Here is a 16,583-nt window from a genome sequence, read left to right on the forward strand (position 1 = left end):
ATAGGCGTGTCGCCTTAATTCCGGCATCAGCTTGAAACTGACCTGTCATTATTTATAACAGCTTTCGTGGGGTTCTTGCACGTGGCACCACACCCCAATCACACACTTACTACACAACAACACACACCAACACACACCAACAATATCCCAATTTATTGTACCACTTACCAAAATTAAATGCCAGCTCAATTTCCTAACAACAATTTCTTTTTAAAATTGATGTTAATGCTATAACCTAAAGGTTGTTAAGGGGAGAAAAAACCATAAGGGCAAGACGACAAAGCTTGTCCATGTGTCGGTTTGGTTCGTCTTCTTCCTTTACACATCCAACTACAAACAGAGATTCCAATGATTTCTGTAACGATAGAACGTGATTCTTGACAAAATTAATTGCTTCAATCAAATCAAATCAAATCCACTTGTTTTCTAACTTCCTCTACAGTCTATTCTATAGGCTCTTAACACTTGAAATTTATCGACCATCAATCAAGGTACACTTGAGTTTATTATTTGACACTCTCAAAAACCACACCAACAGCATAAAAATAAAACGTTTCTAAACTAAACTAACTCAAAATCTGAAACTATCTTACGAACAAATCACAATGTCCTACATGTTGATCTGAAGTTGGGCGAAATTTGATCAGTGTAGCCTACCTTAAGTAGAAGTTCGTGAATAAAGATGATTCCTATGCAGAAGCATAAACAGTTGGGAAACAGAGTAAGAACTATTTAGTTTTGAAGCAGTGCCAAATTCAACATCCGTATCATCTCTTCTACTATTCAACCTGATAGGGCAGACCCCTCTAACCTCATAATATGAGCACTATAGCAACTGAAAGAGGAGATAGAAAGAGAGAGATTAAACGAGGGAAAAAGAAAGGGGACCCATGATTCAAAACGACTCTGAAATTGAGCACAAGCATTGTACGATGAAGAATCAGAGCTTTTCAGAAAGGCTACTTAATCCACCCTTTCACCTCTCCTCCCATGAGAATTCATATATACTCACAACATCAACTGTATTATATACAAAACCCATAACTTAAAACACTCACATTTTAATCCTAAATCTATCACACCTCTACAATTCTATCATAAATAATGGTTCGACTTTCAAGTCTAGAATTGTTTTGCAATGAAAGTTGTAACAACATATGAATGGGGATGTACAAGACCTACCTAGTTATTATTAAAAAGAAAAGTAGTACAAGGGGAAAATAAATGGCAGAGGAAAAAAAAATGGGGACAGTGGAAAAAAAGGGGCGAACTGAAATGAAAGGATGGCGAGTGGGTGGAAGAATAATGGATTGTATTTCCAATACAATTATAACAAGAACAAGAATAATAATAATAATAGATTAATAGCAATAGCATGCAATGGAAATGCAACTTTTCATGCATTATATATAATTCTATATAGGCTGGAATGACCCTACCTGATATGACCAACCATGCATTGACTCTATCCTTTTCTCGTTCAAACTCCTTCATCATTCACCACTTTGCATCCACCAATTTTCTGTTTCCATACTGTTTAATTTGATTTCATTGCCATTCTTCTTTTCTCTCCTTTTTCACTATACCAAATTAGTTAGAATCCTACCCGTCAAAGTTTAAGTTTACTTAAGATTTTTGTTGATGATCAAAGGGATTTTCTAATACTACTTTTAACTAGCCAGGCGTCTATATATCCATGCTTCTTATTCTTCTATTGAATGTTGAAACCTATTTTGAGATCTGATAACTTGCACACCAGCAAGAATTTTTTAGGATGGCTAACTACATTCTTAATCGATTCTCAGTCTATGACTAATATGAGGAAAGAAATTACAATATTTCATTCTTAATAGCTGAAATTGCTAATGACAACTCTCAATATTAATGGACTCGGGCTTCTGTGAAGGTCTTGGTAGATAAGAGCGTATTTAAAGGAGTCATAATGAAGGATAGAACTCTTGGGCAAAGTTGTAGATCTCCAAAGACTTGTAAAGACAGATTATCGCATATTTGAAATGGAGGAAGAATAGGATGGAGTACAAATGTAAAATATATGAAAAGGCATTCTTGTGCTCATGCAAGGGCCTTCAAATTAAATATACAGAGTAGAGACTTACCCTTCACAGAGTTGTCTATCAAAACAATGAACAATATCTAACTTGGAATATATGTGTGTGGAGGATTGTTGGGAGGGAGTTCCACATGGGTTAATTTAGGAAATGATCATGAGTTTATAAGTAAGAAATATATCTATTGGCATGAGGCCCTTTGAAAAAGTCCAAAGCAAAACCATGAGAGCTTATACTCAAAGTGGACAATATCAAACGATTGTGAAAGTCCATGATTCCTAACAATATGATCTAGCTTGGTTACATACTATTTAATTAAAAAATATGACTTTGAGCATTGGATTTAAGTGCTCATACAGTCTCTCCACATCTGAAACCATAGAATGTCTAACAAAAAAATAAAAATATAGAGTTTGAGCGGACAACAAAGGCTGAGACCTAACGTATGAGAAGTTCCAACATCACTATATAACCATTTGTCAAATAGACTAAACATCTAACAAATCGCAAGAAAATTGTAAAACAACCAAATCGAGCCCATCTCATAGAATGTCTCATATTCTTCAGCAACATATAAACTATAGAGTTTTTTTTAGATAAAATATCTACACGGTAAAGACTAAATTGTTATATGCTAAAGTTTATGGACTAAAATGTTGCTTATTTGAAAATACATATGGAAACAAAATCATTTGAAACTGAAGTTCAAAGACAAAATGGTTACTCAAAAGACTAAAAGTAACTACTTTGGGAAAAAGATTTCTATAATGTGCACAAAACATGGGCCACGTACTGTTGTTCTTTCAACCATTTGGAGAGAATTGAAGATGAAGAAAAATTTATTGGGAGATTCAAGTGTCATTGCGAGTTCGGAATTTTGAATTAGTTGATAAAATGGCTATATGTTGGAGCTCATTTAAAGTTTGAATTAAAGAACACAAAGAATTAGGTTAAGACAAAGAAAGGCAGGAAGATGATTGGCTCCCCAATCCCATCACAGTTCAGGAAATGGGTCAGGCCTTTTTTAAGTTGGAGCAGAGCAGAGAGCAGCTGGCTGCCATTGCCATTGCCATTTTCTGATTTAGATCTCTCTCATCTTCTCTCTTTTTTGGTAGTTTTTGATGTACCCGCTCCTTCAAACCTACGGTTACAAGATTACTCTCCACATCTTTCTTCTCTCTCTTCCTCCTCTTTCCTCCTGTTTTCCTTGTCTTTTCTTCCCCCTTCAAATTCACATTTCTCATTCTCAAATAAATTTTACCATAACAAAGCACAATAGTATTATTTTCATCTACTTTTGAGGGTATTTTGAAACTTCTAAAAAAAAAAAAAAAAAGTAAACAAGAAGAGCTTGTATAAATCCATATCTAAAATATAACGCCACTTTTCTATTTTGAAAACAAATCCATATTTATAAAAATATTGTTCATAAATAGCCATAGATAAAATTTTAAAATGATATAAAAATTATGATCATTATTCGACCAATTATCTAATAAGAATTAACTTCAAACTAACAATATAAACTAATTTTAAGATTTATTTAAAATAATTAACTAAATGTAGATATTTGAAAATATAAGTAAAAGAGAATAAGGTTGAAAGTCTATAGACAAAATGATATTTAATTTAATTTTTTCAGTACTGGTTAAGATTTCAATTTTTTTTTCCTTTAATTAGCAGCATTAAATAAAATGAGCTGGCGTTTGTTTAGTTAATGATTTTAACATTCATTAATATTTACAGTAAAATTATTTAAATTAAAAAAATTTAAAATAAAAATAAGTTTAGAATTAAAATAAAAGAGAGATTAAGATAGGTCATGGTTGTCATAGTCGGAGTGATGGCTGTAGGCATTATGGGTGATAGAGATGGAGCCCAGATATCAGATATTCCAGACGCCATCATTGTCCCAATCCTTTGACTCATTTATACTGATGCAACCCTTCCTTTGACCCTATAAAATAAAACCCTCTTTCTCTCTCCGTCTCTTGCTTTTAGGTGGTTCAATGACTGCCTAAACCCCACCCTTTCTCTCTTCATTCATTTTCATCCGTTTTGGTTGGAAACTGTCTTGTCCACACAGTCCTTGCTTCATCCTCTGCTTAATCTATCATTTCCATTCAACAACTTATGCTTCAGACCTTTACAACTCTGCCCTTCACATCTTTCCATACTTCAAGACCAAAACTCTCTTGAAACCTAAACAGGCCCTTGTGTTTATGAACAGGTTTCAAATGCATCTTAAAATAATTATGAAATCTAAACTCTAAACACTCGTTAATTCATTCTACCAGGACCTAATTGTACTCTGAAATTAATTATTCAAAGACCGTGTAGATTGCTATTTATGTAGCTTCGGGATAGGGAATTCCCTATCAGGAAAGGTCTTTATCATATTTACAAAAATGTAAGGTATATTGGTAGTTGGAGGAGGTGTTGAAAAGTTATCTGTCGTTTTTCTTGTAGTTAATGTTTATCATAATATCATTTTGTTTGGTAGATTATCTGGCTCTAGTTCAAGTTTGGTTGTTTTATGTATTGTTAGAAGTTCTATATATTTTGTATGTACAATACCTTAACCTGCAGGCCTGATTAGTTGCAAAGAAATATCAAAATTGGCTCAAGTATTCTGGAAAAGTACCTTCCTTCAGCTTCTATTCTATATAAAAGGGAGATATTGGACGTCAAATGCGCTTCTGATTCTTTTGGTTTCAGGAAACAAACACCAATAGAAGAACTGGATTCCTGGCTATATTATATAAAGGATACATTTGGTACATAATTTAGTTCAGTCCACCCCCACCGAAGATCAAGGCATAACTTATATCTAAGCACACATGAAGTTCGCGTTCTTACTCCTTCGTCAAATTTCAGACAGAACAGTGAAGTCCAACTTTCTCATCTAGGCAAAAGTGATCTATTGGTACATATAGTTTCCAGATAACATGAGTTCAACAGGTCTGAAAAGCAGCAAACGCATAGTAAAACATGAGGTAGGGGAAAGAAACTGATTGCGCATTAAAAAAAGTTTAGCTTGCAGCACATCTCCACTTCAACTGTTGATAATTATTTTCATGGATTTAACTGCACTATATACTCTTATACTTCCTATCACCCAGTATGACAAATTTTATTTAAAGAAGTTCAGATGTGTACAAAATAAAATTTCAGTTGTAGAGCAGGCAAAAAGGAAATAACATTACATGGCTTTGACTGAAATTGTTGCATGTCCGATGCTCATCTCAAGACAACTTTCAACTTGCTATGAACCTGTTCTCTCACATTCCACTGCATTTGCAACCACAAAATATGAGGTTGTATTCAAACTTCTTTCTAAAACAAACTAATATATAAAAGGGATGCAAAGTTGATAGTACCTGCAAATCATTGATTTCTTCATCCGTTAGTGACCGTTCCATAGATCGGTAAGCAATCCTGTAACAGTGACTCGTCATCCCCTTCTTGTTGTTGGTAAAACTGTCAATCAATCGCACCTGCCAGCATCCGTTTGTAAAGAAAGGAAATTATTTCACTAAATGAGGAGAACGCCAGGTAACTGAAAACACCAAACTTTTTAAAAGTGCATCCATGAACAATAGAAAGTTTTTAGGTTTACACATGCAGCTTTATTTTAACAACCAAACTTCAGAGAACAGATAACTAAGAACGGCTAAACAACAATATTCAAAAATAGAAATAAAAATTTATCCCGACCATTAAGAATTTACTTCACTAAAATTATCTTTAAAATTTTTTATGCACTTGAAAACAGTTAATTACATACCTCTTCAACAAGATCACCGGCAATTCCTCTAACAACTTCACATAAATTATTCTCGGTGAAAGATTCATTGATCCAAAAACTAACGTCCTTGTAGCAAGGTGGAAACTGCAGCAGATGCAATTACTTAAACTTTTCGAGATAATTTACGACATATAATTTGTTAGAAGTGATATAGAAACTAGTGGGAGGTTCCTTAAAGAAATAGAATTAAGAATTAATCTCTCCATGCCTAAAATGCGATAATAGTACCTTAGAGAACGGTTTAAATTTAACACCTAGCTTGCCCTTTGAAAACTGCAAATAAAAAGGCGAACGTGATGATTGGATAATTTATTTTTTGAGAACATACCAAAGGACAAACAACGTAAAAAACAACGAAAGAGTACTGTTAAATGATACAATTAGATACCTGAGAGGTAAATCGCTCATCAGCTGACCAAAATAAACGGATATCAGGTATATCAAAAAGAACCATAGCCAGCCTTTCCAATCCGAGTCCAAAAGCCCATGCAACATTGTTCTCTTTACCACTTCTTTTCAATATTTCTTGCTCCATCACTCCACATCCCAATACTTCCAGCCATTTCTCCTGCATGGGTAGAACATCAAATAACTCCTCAGATGAAGGATTTCTTTTTATTATCTTTGGTTCGAAAGAGAGACAAAACAGACAATAAATTCCAAGAAGGAATTAACAGCAAACGTAGTGTAAATAATTTCATGAGGAAATCTAAAACATGATTAAAAAATTATCCATTCATTCCTTAATAGCATTCATGGGAGGAAATAGTAGTTGAGAAACGGTTGTGGCCTGTCAGGATGACTCCTTGTCACCTTTTTTTCCCCCTTTGGTTTATTCTATGATATTTTTATATCTCATCAAAAGAAAACAAAAAATTGCATCTATGCCCTCCCCTAAGCACATTCTTCGCCCTTCAGTTCCCTAGTCTAATTTATCAAAAAAAATTGAAGGGGTTCAATTTTAAGTTCATATATGATAAACCAGAAATGCCACTAGAAATGGAAGTTTAAAATTGAAATACATTTTGGTAGCGATGAAAGACATTATGAAAGAAGTAATGCAATGTGCCATAATCAAATTATTGAATTCTGAAGAGAAAATTGACTAAAAGATCATCTATGTACCTGAAAGAAAATCTCAAGTTCAAATGATGGGTTCGTAAATGGAAAGTATGTATCAACCCATCGCATTTCCACAGCACCTGGCAGGTTTAGTAGATTAGTTTATGATAACATAGCTCCATTACATGTAAAACCAATGCAAAACTTAAAATTATTTTTAAAATCAAAGCCTAATTAGAAAAGTGGGGAATTTATTCTTCATTGTTATCTAAAAAATGCAACTACTTTTGGAAGTTTTTTTTTTTTTTTGTTTGGATCATATGCAAAATAGTGATCATTAATACTTATCTGATTTATTATATTTGTTACTCCTAAAGTGTCTTTTACCTGCCTATTCTGGAAGCGTTATTATATTGACTCTACCCAAAACTCATTTGTATTTTCCAATTTGAATTTCCAACAGAACTACCTACTCATAACTAAGGCAGAAGGGAAGAATCATATATGCCTTAGTTCAGACACGCCTCTTACCAAATAAATGCCTTGCCAAACCTTCCAAGCATTTCTTCAAGTCGTCAGCTGCATAAGATGTTCCATCTGTGCTGGATGCCTCCCAATCATTTAGAGAAAAAACACGGACACCTTCCATCTGAGAAGTAGGCAAAAAAATTCACCAAATGAAAACTTTGGTAAACTTAGCAAAAGACTTGATTACTATATTTATTTAGAATACCTGATGAAATACAGGGTAGTGAGTTGAATCAATGGAATCCCGACGGTACACATCTCCTGTCACAAGAAACTGAGTATATCCACTCCTCAACAGCTCCGCCTGATGAGCACTTGTATGACACCTAAGGACAGTTTGCGAGTCAATATAGTATGTATCGTTATAACTTCGGCTTACATGATCTTCTGGAACCAACACATCATCAAAATTCTGCGGACATAAACATAGGATTAAGATAAAAGAGGCATTGTATGGTAAGAAGTAATTATTAGTATTAAAGAAAAACAAGTAAGCTATTGAAATTCAGGAAAAAGAATTTAACCAATTGCCCAGAAAGTTGTCAACTACCAAACTGAGCCCGCTTATTCCAAAAAAAAAAAAAAAAAAAAAAAATNAAAAAAAAAAGAAAATTCAGTACTTCAAAAAAACACACACACAGCATACAAAGTTACCCAAAAATTTAGTTTTGAATTTAGTTTCTATTTGATCCTTAAAGGTTTCAAAAGTGGCCGGTTTGGTCTATGAGTTTATGTCTTGTCCTTTTCAGCAAAAATTAACTACAAAAGATAGCTGATGTACATAAAGGGGGCGCTCCAAATTGAACGTTCTACATGCTTAAGTACTGCAGAAACTACAAATGTAAAAAGAAACCTAAAACGAAAAAAATATGAGATACAGGTTCTTCGGGAATGGAACTCTTTAAATAATGCAAAGGGCGGAGGAATGTTGTCCACATCCTAGCAATGCTATAAAAGATGAATGTGAGCAAAACTCAGATTTCAAACAATATTGAAACTAAGTCATCATCTACTAAGAAATGTTTTAAAAAATTAATAAGCTTTTTTTTTTTTTTTTTTGAGCAACTCAAGAGTGAAGCGTGGTTTTAGAATTCTATCATCTCCAAGCCTGCAATTACCTGCAGTTGCAGTGCATTTCTAATTCTAGATTGAAACACAAACATGGCAAAAATTCTCACTCGTGGATAATTTGTCAAACTAAGTTTGTAAAGCATCTTATTAACTCATTTCCCTAGAGCTAAAGATAGCCATAGAATTGGCCTTGTTTCATCCTTAAAGCTAAAGGAAGGAACGTTCTCCCAACCTCGGGGGGGGTCGGGGGGTCGCGTCAGTTACGTTCAAGATATGCTATCAAATGTTATAAATCCACTCAAATACACGAACACTCTCATTTCAGGTGCACTACATATTTGGAGAGAGAGACAAATCGTCGGTAATTTCCTCTAATAAAAATTGATGAGCTAAAAAGCTTACCTCCTTCACAGAAACAATTGGACTGAGGTCATCAAATTTATCGAACTTATTTGAGTAATTTGTATCAAAGTATTTGTATATCTCATTCTTCAGAATGCCGAGTGGATGGTTATCTTTTCGGTGGAGTTGCACACCAAGTTTTGAAAAAATATTATCGGGGACATTGTTCGTAGGATCATCTCTCACAACATCTGCAAACCTCCATTAATATTAGTAACTCAATCACATTAAAATTTAACTTCAAAGGATAAAGAATTCATAGTAAGATGGTCGATTGACGACATCGCGGAAGTTCAACCAGAAAATCACACAAATAGAAATGAATAAATGTCAGAAGCCGATTAGGATAAGAATCAAACAACCAAGCAACATAGACAGCTAAGATAGAACAAGAAAGAGTAGTTTACCATCTCTCGCAATTGCGACTCCGCCAAGTTCGGGAAGTGAAGAGACCGGGTGTCTCCATTTCTTGCAGTGAACGCTGTCGGAGGAGAAAGCCGCAGAGAAAGCGAAGCTTCTGAGGCAGTTCCGGCGTAGATGATTGGAAGCATCGGCGAAGAGAAAAGCTCGAGTGAGTGGCAGAGTGGATGCCATGCTGGTCGTCTCGTCCACTCCTACATAATCTTATCGCGGGAGACTTTCAGGCGGCGTCGACCGCAACAGACAAAGGAACCAACGGACGAACTGTGGGCTTACCCAGGCCCATTTTCGACCCAGCTTCAAGGCCCAATAACTTTAGAAAATAAATTTTTCAACAAAGGCAGTTGGGATGTTCTTTTAATTGATTTAAAACTATTAAAAGATATTATAATTCAATTAGAGAATTAAGGCGTAGAAATCGGGTCCTAAATTGAGATTATAAAATAAAACGATATTTTTAAGAGAAAAAAACAACAAAAAAGAGCAGAAGAAGTTGGCTTAGGTCACCTGCTAACTGCTTATTTTATTAGTATTTTAATTGTGATCTGGTTTCAACCGCGTTTCAGGACTTTGAATCCGTGGGTGGCCACGGCTCCCTTGCACGTGGATTTGTTGGGACAAGCATACCTCCAACCAAATTACAACTTTGCCCCCAAATAAACCTATTACTTCACTAATTAATTGGCTTTACTGGAAATTTAAACTCATTAATCCAAACATTTAATATCCACACGAAATTAATTGGCTTTTCTTTAATTTGCTGATACTTGGGGTCAATTAGGTAATTAACCAATTAATGGTTGATTGAACGATTCGCTATTGTTTGCGCTAATGCTTCAGAGATTCAACCAATCGGCTTTTTTCTTTTCTTTTCTTTTTTTTTTACGGAAAATCATTTAGTACACGTGTAATTCATGTTGTCGACTCCAATCAGGAAAAACCATGTTTTTTCAAAAGGTATCCCATAAGCGCTGGTCCCACGATGACCAAATGACCGTAATAGTCCCCAAATTTAGTTTGTCCCATTGAAGATTTTTTTATTTGTTTTATTTACAACTTCTAAATTTATTAAATTTCATAGCTTTTCTTATTTTGAATTTAAATTAACTAAAATAGTTTAGTCATTGGATTAGAGGCCAGGCCATTTTTTCAACACAAAGATCCTCCATATAAATTACTTAAAAACACATATCTTTTAAATCTTTATTGTTCGGTTAAAATGCACATGCACGTTAAAAAAAAAAAAAAAAATTGTACCAATCCAAGTCTACCATTAAAAAATATTGTCCCTCTTGACTTATCATGCATTGTTGTTAGTCTCACGATTTTAAAATGTGTCTACTGAGAAAAGGTTTTCATACTCTTATAAAACAATGTTTCATCTGACTCTTCCGTCGACATGAAAAATGAAGTAGTTTCCTTTTACTTAGTAATCATAACAAAAAGGTGTGATAATTATAAAATAAAAGTACATGGATTCCACATAATAAAAAAAGATGTGGTGGAAGAGTGATAAACTCCATTTCATTTTCCATTTGTATTATCTTCTTGTTTTTTTTTTTTTTTTTTTTTTTTTTTTTTTTTTTTTTTTTTTTTTTTTTTTTTTTTTTGCGTTCTTACATACATATTGTTTCTATAAATGTTTCCCTTTTTTTCGGTGGAAATTTAGTCACCTTTTCCACTATCATTGCTTTAACCAAACAGAGTCATTTGAAGGGAATGACTGAGATAGATAAATTTAACGGTTTAAGTTCACCCGTCCAATAAAATAAATATCGAAATAGATAGATGTAATAGTTCAAATCCACTACTGCCATATATTGTATTATTTAATTTTTTTATTTTGGAGTTTCCTTCGAAATGGTAAAGTACTAAAAGTGTTCGCATCCATTAATAAATTTCTCCTAATAAATTTATAAAAAAAAAAAAAAGGGTTTATATTTGAATAATATAGTATAATATTTTTAAAGTATAAATGCATATAATGTTATTAATATTACAACAAGCTTTAAGTATATTATTGTTATTATAAATAGTTTCAACGTAAAAAATGAATTGAAAAAAATGTTGGGGATTTGATGTGAAATTTATGTGAATTAGAAAAATAGAAATAACAAAACTTTAAAAGATAAATAAAGCTCACTGTTTGACCTTTTTATGTATGTTTTCATTTATTATCGGCTACAGTGATGACCGTCCGTCAGATAACGGTCAACGGCGTCACCGTGTCTGCAACGACAATGGAATTACAGAAGGATACCACACATTTAGCTTTACGTATCTTTAAATTCCAATCCTGTCCCTCTTTTCTCTCAATATTCTCAATTGCACCATTACAATTGCATTTTACTTTCATAAATATCTGAGAAATAAAAATAATAATCCGATCGAATTAAAGCTTACACCCTTTTGAAGGCAAGTGCAACCGCCTTTTATTCTTACGGCAAGCTACGTGGTTGAATTTCTTATAACTTCGCACGGAGCACACTTGAGCACGTCTCCCAAAAAAAGAATACCATATTTATCTTCAATTTGATCATGGAAAACGTCGATTATTATCTTATAAATTGATATTTTGATCTTATTTTCTATAAAAAATTTTTAACTACTTTGGTTACATGAAGAAAGAAAAAAAAAACTCAAGGATAATGTTGATGGCTGAATTTAAAGAATTTTAAGTAATAAATTGAAGTTTGTTTTTTTTTGTTTTTAAAGCAATATTATTGTTTTGAGGAGGCAGTACAAGAAGTAAGAAGAAAAGGAGGGCATGTGAGCATGCGAGTACAAGAAGTACGATTTGTTGGGAGGGGTAAAATGGGAAACGTAAAAAAGTTTCCTCCCACCACCATCCCTCTGTGACTATTGCTGTCCCACCACCTTCACCAGCTTTGGTTAGAAAATTGCCGTCTCAACCTTTGTTCTTCTTCGGGGAAAAGTCTCCGATTCTCTCTTCAATAAATATCTCCGCCAATCTCTATGTTTCTATCCTCCTCCCTCTTTTTCTTCTGTTTCTGATTCATTTCCCGCTTCGTTTTTGCACGCCGAACTTCAATGGCGCCGGGCCTCAGAGACCTGCAGCTCACCCAGGTCGCCCAGCGTCCCTCGGCTATTTCTGCGGCTCCTGAGCTTTCGGAGGATCTCGAGGATGTGCGGTTGCTTGATTCCTACGAGAGCCCGGAGGAGAATTTGGGCGAAATTGGGGAAAGTATGAGGAGGGTTCAGGTCACAGTTTCTGGGATGACCTGCGCTGCTTGTTCTAATTCCGTCGAAGCGGCTCTCAGGGGGCTTAATGGCGTTTTGACGGCTTCCGTTGCTTTGCTTCAGAACAGAGCTGACGTGGTTTTCGACCCCAGCTTCGTTAAGGTTTTTGTTATCTTGTTTTCTTCTCTCAGCCATACCCATAACCATATCCATAACTGTGATGCTGGATCGATGATTTAGGGAAGATGGTTAGTTGATTGTGTTAGCACAGCGTTTTATTTTATTTTATTTTTTTACTTGTGTTGTGGTAAGTGGGAAGAATTTTAGAAGGATAAGGAAATGGAATTTAAGAAGAAAAAATCACTCGTTTAGGTTGTAGGTTTATATCATCACTGGGTGCATCAATTTGGAGTCCAACAGAGTGATGAATTTGAACTAATTTTGTTCTAATTCTTCGATAAATTCAGGTTGAGGACATCAAGGAAGCGATAGAAGATGCTGGATTTGAGGCTGAGATTATACCTGAAACCAGTTCAGTTGGAAAGAAGAAGTCCAATGGAACGCTGGTGGGTCAATTCAGCATAGGAGGTATGACATGTGCAGCATGTGTGAATTCGGTAGAAAGCATTTTAAAAGATCTTCCTGGCGTTAGGAGAGCGGTAGTTGCTTTGGCCACATCATTGGGAGAGGTTGAATATGATCCAACAATAACCACTAAAGACGACATAATTAATGGTATTGAGGATGCTGGATTTGAAGCTTCACTTGTACAGAGCAGTGAGCAAGACCAAATTTTTGTAGCGGTTTCCGGCATTGCTGGCGAGGTTGATGTACAGGTTTTGGAAGTCATACTCAGCAACTTGAAAGGGGTGAGGCGGTTCCTCTTCAATAGGACATCAGGAAAACTGGAGGTTGTTTTTGACCCACAACTTGTGGGTCCCAGATCCTTGGTGGATGAGATTGAGGGAAGAAGCAACAAAAAATTTAAGCTGCATGTTACCAGCCCTTACAGTAGGTTAACTTCTAAAGATGCTGAAGAAGCTACAAACATGTTTCGCCTTTTTGTCTCCAGTCTGTCTCTCAGTGTATGTCAATTTGCTTCTCTCTCAGCTAACTTAAGTTGAATATGTTTCTTATCCACATGTTTGAGTTTGTTATTGTCACAAAGGAAGAATTCGTTTTATTTTGAGATTCCAAATATGATGTTTCTTCCAGGTACTCATCTTTCTCCTACGAGTAGTATGTCCTCATATTCCTTTAATCTACTCATTGTTACTCCGGCGCTGTGGGCCGTTCATCATGGACGATTGGTTGAAGTGGGCATTGGTGACTGTTGTGCAATTTATCATTGGAAAGCGCTTCTATGTCGCAGCTGCTAGAGCTCTTCGAAATGGTTCGACGAACATGGATGTGTTGGTTGCTTTGGGTACCACGGCCTCTTACACTTATTCTGTTTGTGCACTTCTATATGGTGCAGTCACCGGATTTTGGTCTCCTACTTATTTTGAAACAAGTGCTATGTTGATAACCTTTGTATTACTGGGAAAGTATTTGGAGTGTCTTGCCAAGGGGAAAACATCAGATGCCATCAAGAAGTTGGTAGAACTTGCTCCTGCCACTGCTCTATTGCTTATCCAAGATAAAGGTACTTGGAGAGATTCTTTAGCTTAAAGAAAAAGTTGTTAGCCGAGATGTCGCTAATGGACAATCTTCTAATAGTTGACTGATTCTAATTTTGTGTTTCTAGGTGGGAATCTGATAGAAGAGAGGGAAATAAATGCTCTGCTAATTCAACCTGGCGATGTGTTGAAAGTTGTTCCTGGTGCAAAGGTTCCAGCAGATGGCGTTGTTGTTTGGGGTTCGAGTTATGTTAATGAGAGTATGGTTACTGGAGAATCTATACCTGTTCTGAAGGAGCTTAACTCGCCTGTTATTGGGGGTACAATTAATCTTCATGGAGCCCTTCACATTCAAGCAACCAAAGTAGGATCTGATGCTGTTCTGAACCAGATTATTAGTTTGGTTGAGTCGGCACAGATGTCTAAAGCCCCAATTCAGAAATTTGCTGATTTTGTAAGTATCGTGATGGGTACTTTAAAATCTGTCAATTCTGGTATTAATAGGCTTCTGTTTGGCCTGCAGGTAGCAAGCATATTCGTTCCAACAGTTGTTGCTATGGCATTGTGCACATTATTTGGTTGGTAAGTTTAATTTCAAATTATTAGCTGAGTCGATGAATTTATTGTGTGGTTAAGGATCTGAAGCCCCTGTTGGTATGTATAGGTACGTTGGAGGAATTCTTGGGGCTTATCCAGCTGAATGGCTCCCAGACAATGGGAATTACTTTGTGTTTTCGCTCATGTTTGCCATAGCAGTGGTGGTGATTGCATGCCCTTGTGCGCTAGGCTTGGCAACACCGACTGCTGTCATGGTTGCAACAGGGGTTGGTGCCAGCAATGGTATCTTGATCAAAGGAGGTGATGCTTTGGAGAGGGCCCAGAAGGTTAAGTACGTGATATTTGATAAAACAGGCACACTAACCCAAGGGAAAGCGTCGGTTACCACTGCCAAAGTCTTCACTGAAATTTCTCGAGGAGATTTTCTTAAGCTGGTTGCTTCTGCAGAGGTGACTTCCAATTTTTATGACTTTAATTCATCTTTGGATATGCTATTGTTAACCAAGTCAATAACTAATCACTATTGCCTTTTCTTCTGGCTAGGCTAGCAGCGAACACCCGTTGGGAAAAGCTATAGTCGACTATGCACGTCATTTCCATTTCTTCGACGAGCCTTCTACGACCCAAAATGTGGGAAACCAAAGTAAAGAAGCTTCTGGATGGCTTTTCGATGTCACGGAGTTCTCTGCATTGCCAGGCAAAGGAATCCAGTGCTTTGCAGAGGGGAAAAGGATTCTTGTAAGAGTTCCTTGTACTAGTTAAAGAAGATATATGGTTGTTATGTTTTGCGGTTGTTCTAAAAATGTTGGTGTCCTGAACAGGTTGGGAACAGGAAGTTGATGAATGAAAGTGGAATTTCCATAGCGCCTCATGTGGATAATTTCGTTATTGAGCTCGAAGAGAATGCAAAGACTGGTGTTCTTGTTGCATATGATGATAGGTTAATTGGAGTTTTGGGAATAGCAGATCCACTGAAGAGAGAAGCTGCAGTTGTTGTTGAGGGTCTTGTGAAAATGGGAGTTGCTCCAGTCATGGTTACAGGGGACAATTGGAGAACGGCTCAGGCTGTCGCCAAAGAGGTCTGTTAGGATCAAAATTATTTGTTGATGCTCTCTTATTGACACAAAATGTAACTAAATGAGACAAAATGTTGTGCAGCTTGGCATACAAGATGTGAGGGCAGAAGTAATGCCAGCAGGAAAAGCAGAAGTCATCCAAAACTTCCAGAAGGATGGGAGCATAGTTGCGATGGTAGGCGATGGCATCAACGACTCGCCTGCTCTAGCTACTTCTGATATCGGAATTGCAATTGGTGCAGGGACTGATATTGCCATTGAGGCAGCCGACTTCGTGTTGATGAGAAATAATTTAGAAGACGTAATTACAGCCATCGATCTCTCGAGGAAGACATTCAATCGGATCCGATTGAATTACATGTTTGCAATGGCGTACAATGTGATAGCAATTCCTGTTGCTGCCGGACTATTCTTTCCATCTTTGGGGGTTAAGTTGCCTCCATGGGCGGCTGGTGCGTGCATGGCTTTGTCGTCGGTCAGTGTTGTTTGCTCGTCTTTACTTCTTAGGAGATACAAAAGACCAAGACTCACAACAATTCTTGAAATCACTGTAGAATAGAATGACTTTTACGAAGAAAAGAAAGAAGCCCAATTTTTGTGTTAGAGATAAGGTTACCAATTGTATCATAATTTGTTGCTTGTGCTTTTGATTATCGTGTTTCAAAGTAAAGTATTGACTTTTGTGTTGGAACACTAAGAACATTCAATCTTAGTTGGTGATCAGATGGTTGGTGGTAAAGGTTGCGTTTGCTTGACGAACAAAAAACAA

At 36.0% G+C, this 16,583-nt stretch overlaps 2 protein-coding genes across 5 annotated transcripts; one reads left to right on the top strand and one right to left on the bottom strand.

Moving 5' to 3' along the window:
- Positions 1–7: 7 nt before the first annotated feature.
- LOC111497099 (phenylalanine--tRNA ligase, chloroplastic/mitochondrial-like) lies at positions 8–9,582 on the bottom strand. Of its 4 annotated transcripts, XR_002720566.1 has the most exons (13): positions 9,348–9,582; positions 8,941–9,131; positions 7,673–7,879; positions 7,471–7,588; positions 7,003–7,079; positions 6,266–6,445; positions 6,106–6,150; positions 5,857–5,961; positions 5,450–5,566; positions 5,276–5,360; positions 1,440–1,580; positions 658–835; positions 8–330 (listed from the first exon to the last, which is right to left on the bottom strand). XR_002720566.1 is itself a non-coding variant. In XM_023147744.1 (11 exons), the coding sequence occupies exons 1-10, from the start codon at positions 9,532–9,534 to the stop codon at positions 5,310–5,312; spliced, it is 1,278 nt and encodes a 425-aa protein (XP_023003512.1). In that variant the 5' UTR covers positions 9,535–9,582; the 3' UTR covers positions 4,126–4,821; positions 5,276–5,309. The 4 variants fall into 4 exon arrangements, 3 of the variants coding, with proteins under 3 accessions (XP_023003512.1, XP_023003511.1, XP_023003510.1); XM_023147744.1 differs by lacking the exons at positions 8–330; positions 658–835; positions 1,440–1,580 and adding an exon at positions 4,126–4,821; XM_023147743.1 differs by lacking the exons at positions 8–330; positions 658–835; positions 1,440–1,580 and adding an exon at positions 4,978–5,032.
- A 2,666-nt stretch (positions 9,583–12,248) lies between these two features.
- LOC111496761 (copper-transporting ATPase RAN1-like) lies at positions 12,249–16,462 on the top strand. Its single transcript, XM_023147265.1, has 9 exons — positions 12,249–12,723; positions 13,029–13,646; positions 13,777–14,206; positions 14,309–14,634; positions 14,704–14,762; positions 14,845–15,187; positions 15,282–15,476; positions 15,560–15,817; positions 15,897–16,462. Exons 1-9 carry the CDS (start codon positions 12,412–12,414, stop codon positions 16,371–16,373), a joined length of 3,018 nt encoding a protein of 1,005 aa, XP_023003033.1. The 5' UTR covers positions 12,249–12,411; the 3' UTR covers positions 16,374–16,462.
- Positions 16,463–16,583: the final 121 nt, after the last annotated feature.

Source organism: Cucurbita maxima, unplaced genomic scaffold (genome assembly GCF_002738345.1).
Source record: "Cucurbita maxima cultivar Rimu unplaced genomic scaffold, Cmax_1.0 Cma_Scf00023, whole genome shotgun sequence".
Classification (NCBI taxonomy): Eukaryota; Viridiplantae; Streptophyta; class Magnoliopsida; order Cucurbitales; family Cucurbitaceae; genus Cucurbita; species Cucurbita maxima.

Excerpts from the sequence above, each read along its gene's own strand:
- LOC111497099 (XM_023147744.1), bottom strand. The coding sequence starts at position 9,534 with ATGGCATCCACTCTGCCACTCACTCGAGCTTTTCTCTTCGCCGATGCT. Across the intron at positions 7,880-8,940 it reads CAATTGTTTCTGTGAAGGAG|AATTTTGATGATGTGTTGGT; the intron begins GTAAGCTTTTTA and ends TTATGTCCGCAG. Across the intron at positions 5,567-5,856 it reads CCGGTGATCTTGTTGAAGAG|GTGCGATTGATTGACAGTTT; the intron begins GTATGTAATTAA and ends GGATGCTGGCAG.
- LOC111496761 (XM_023147265.1), top strand. The coding sequence starts at position 12,412 with ATGGCGCCGGGCCTCAGAGACCTGCAGCTCACCCAGGTCGCCCAGCGT. Across the intron at positions 15,188-15,281 it reads AGCTGGTTGCTTCTGCAGAG|GCTAGCAGCGAACACCCGTT; the intron begins GTGACTTCCAAT and ends TCTTCTGGCTAG. Across the intron at positions 15,818-15,896 it reads CTCAGGCTGTCGCCAAAGAG|CTTGGCATACAAGATGTGAG; the intron begins GTCTGTTAGGAT and ends AATGTTGTGCAG.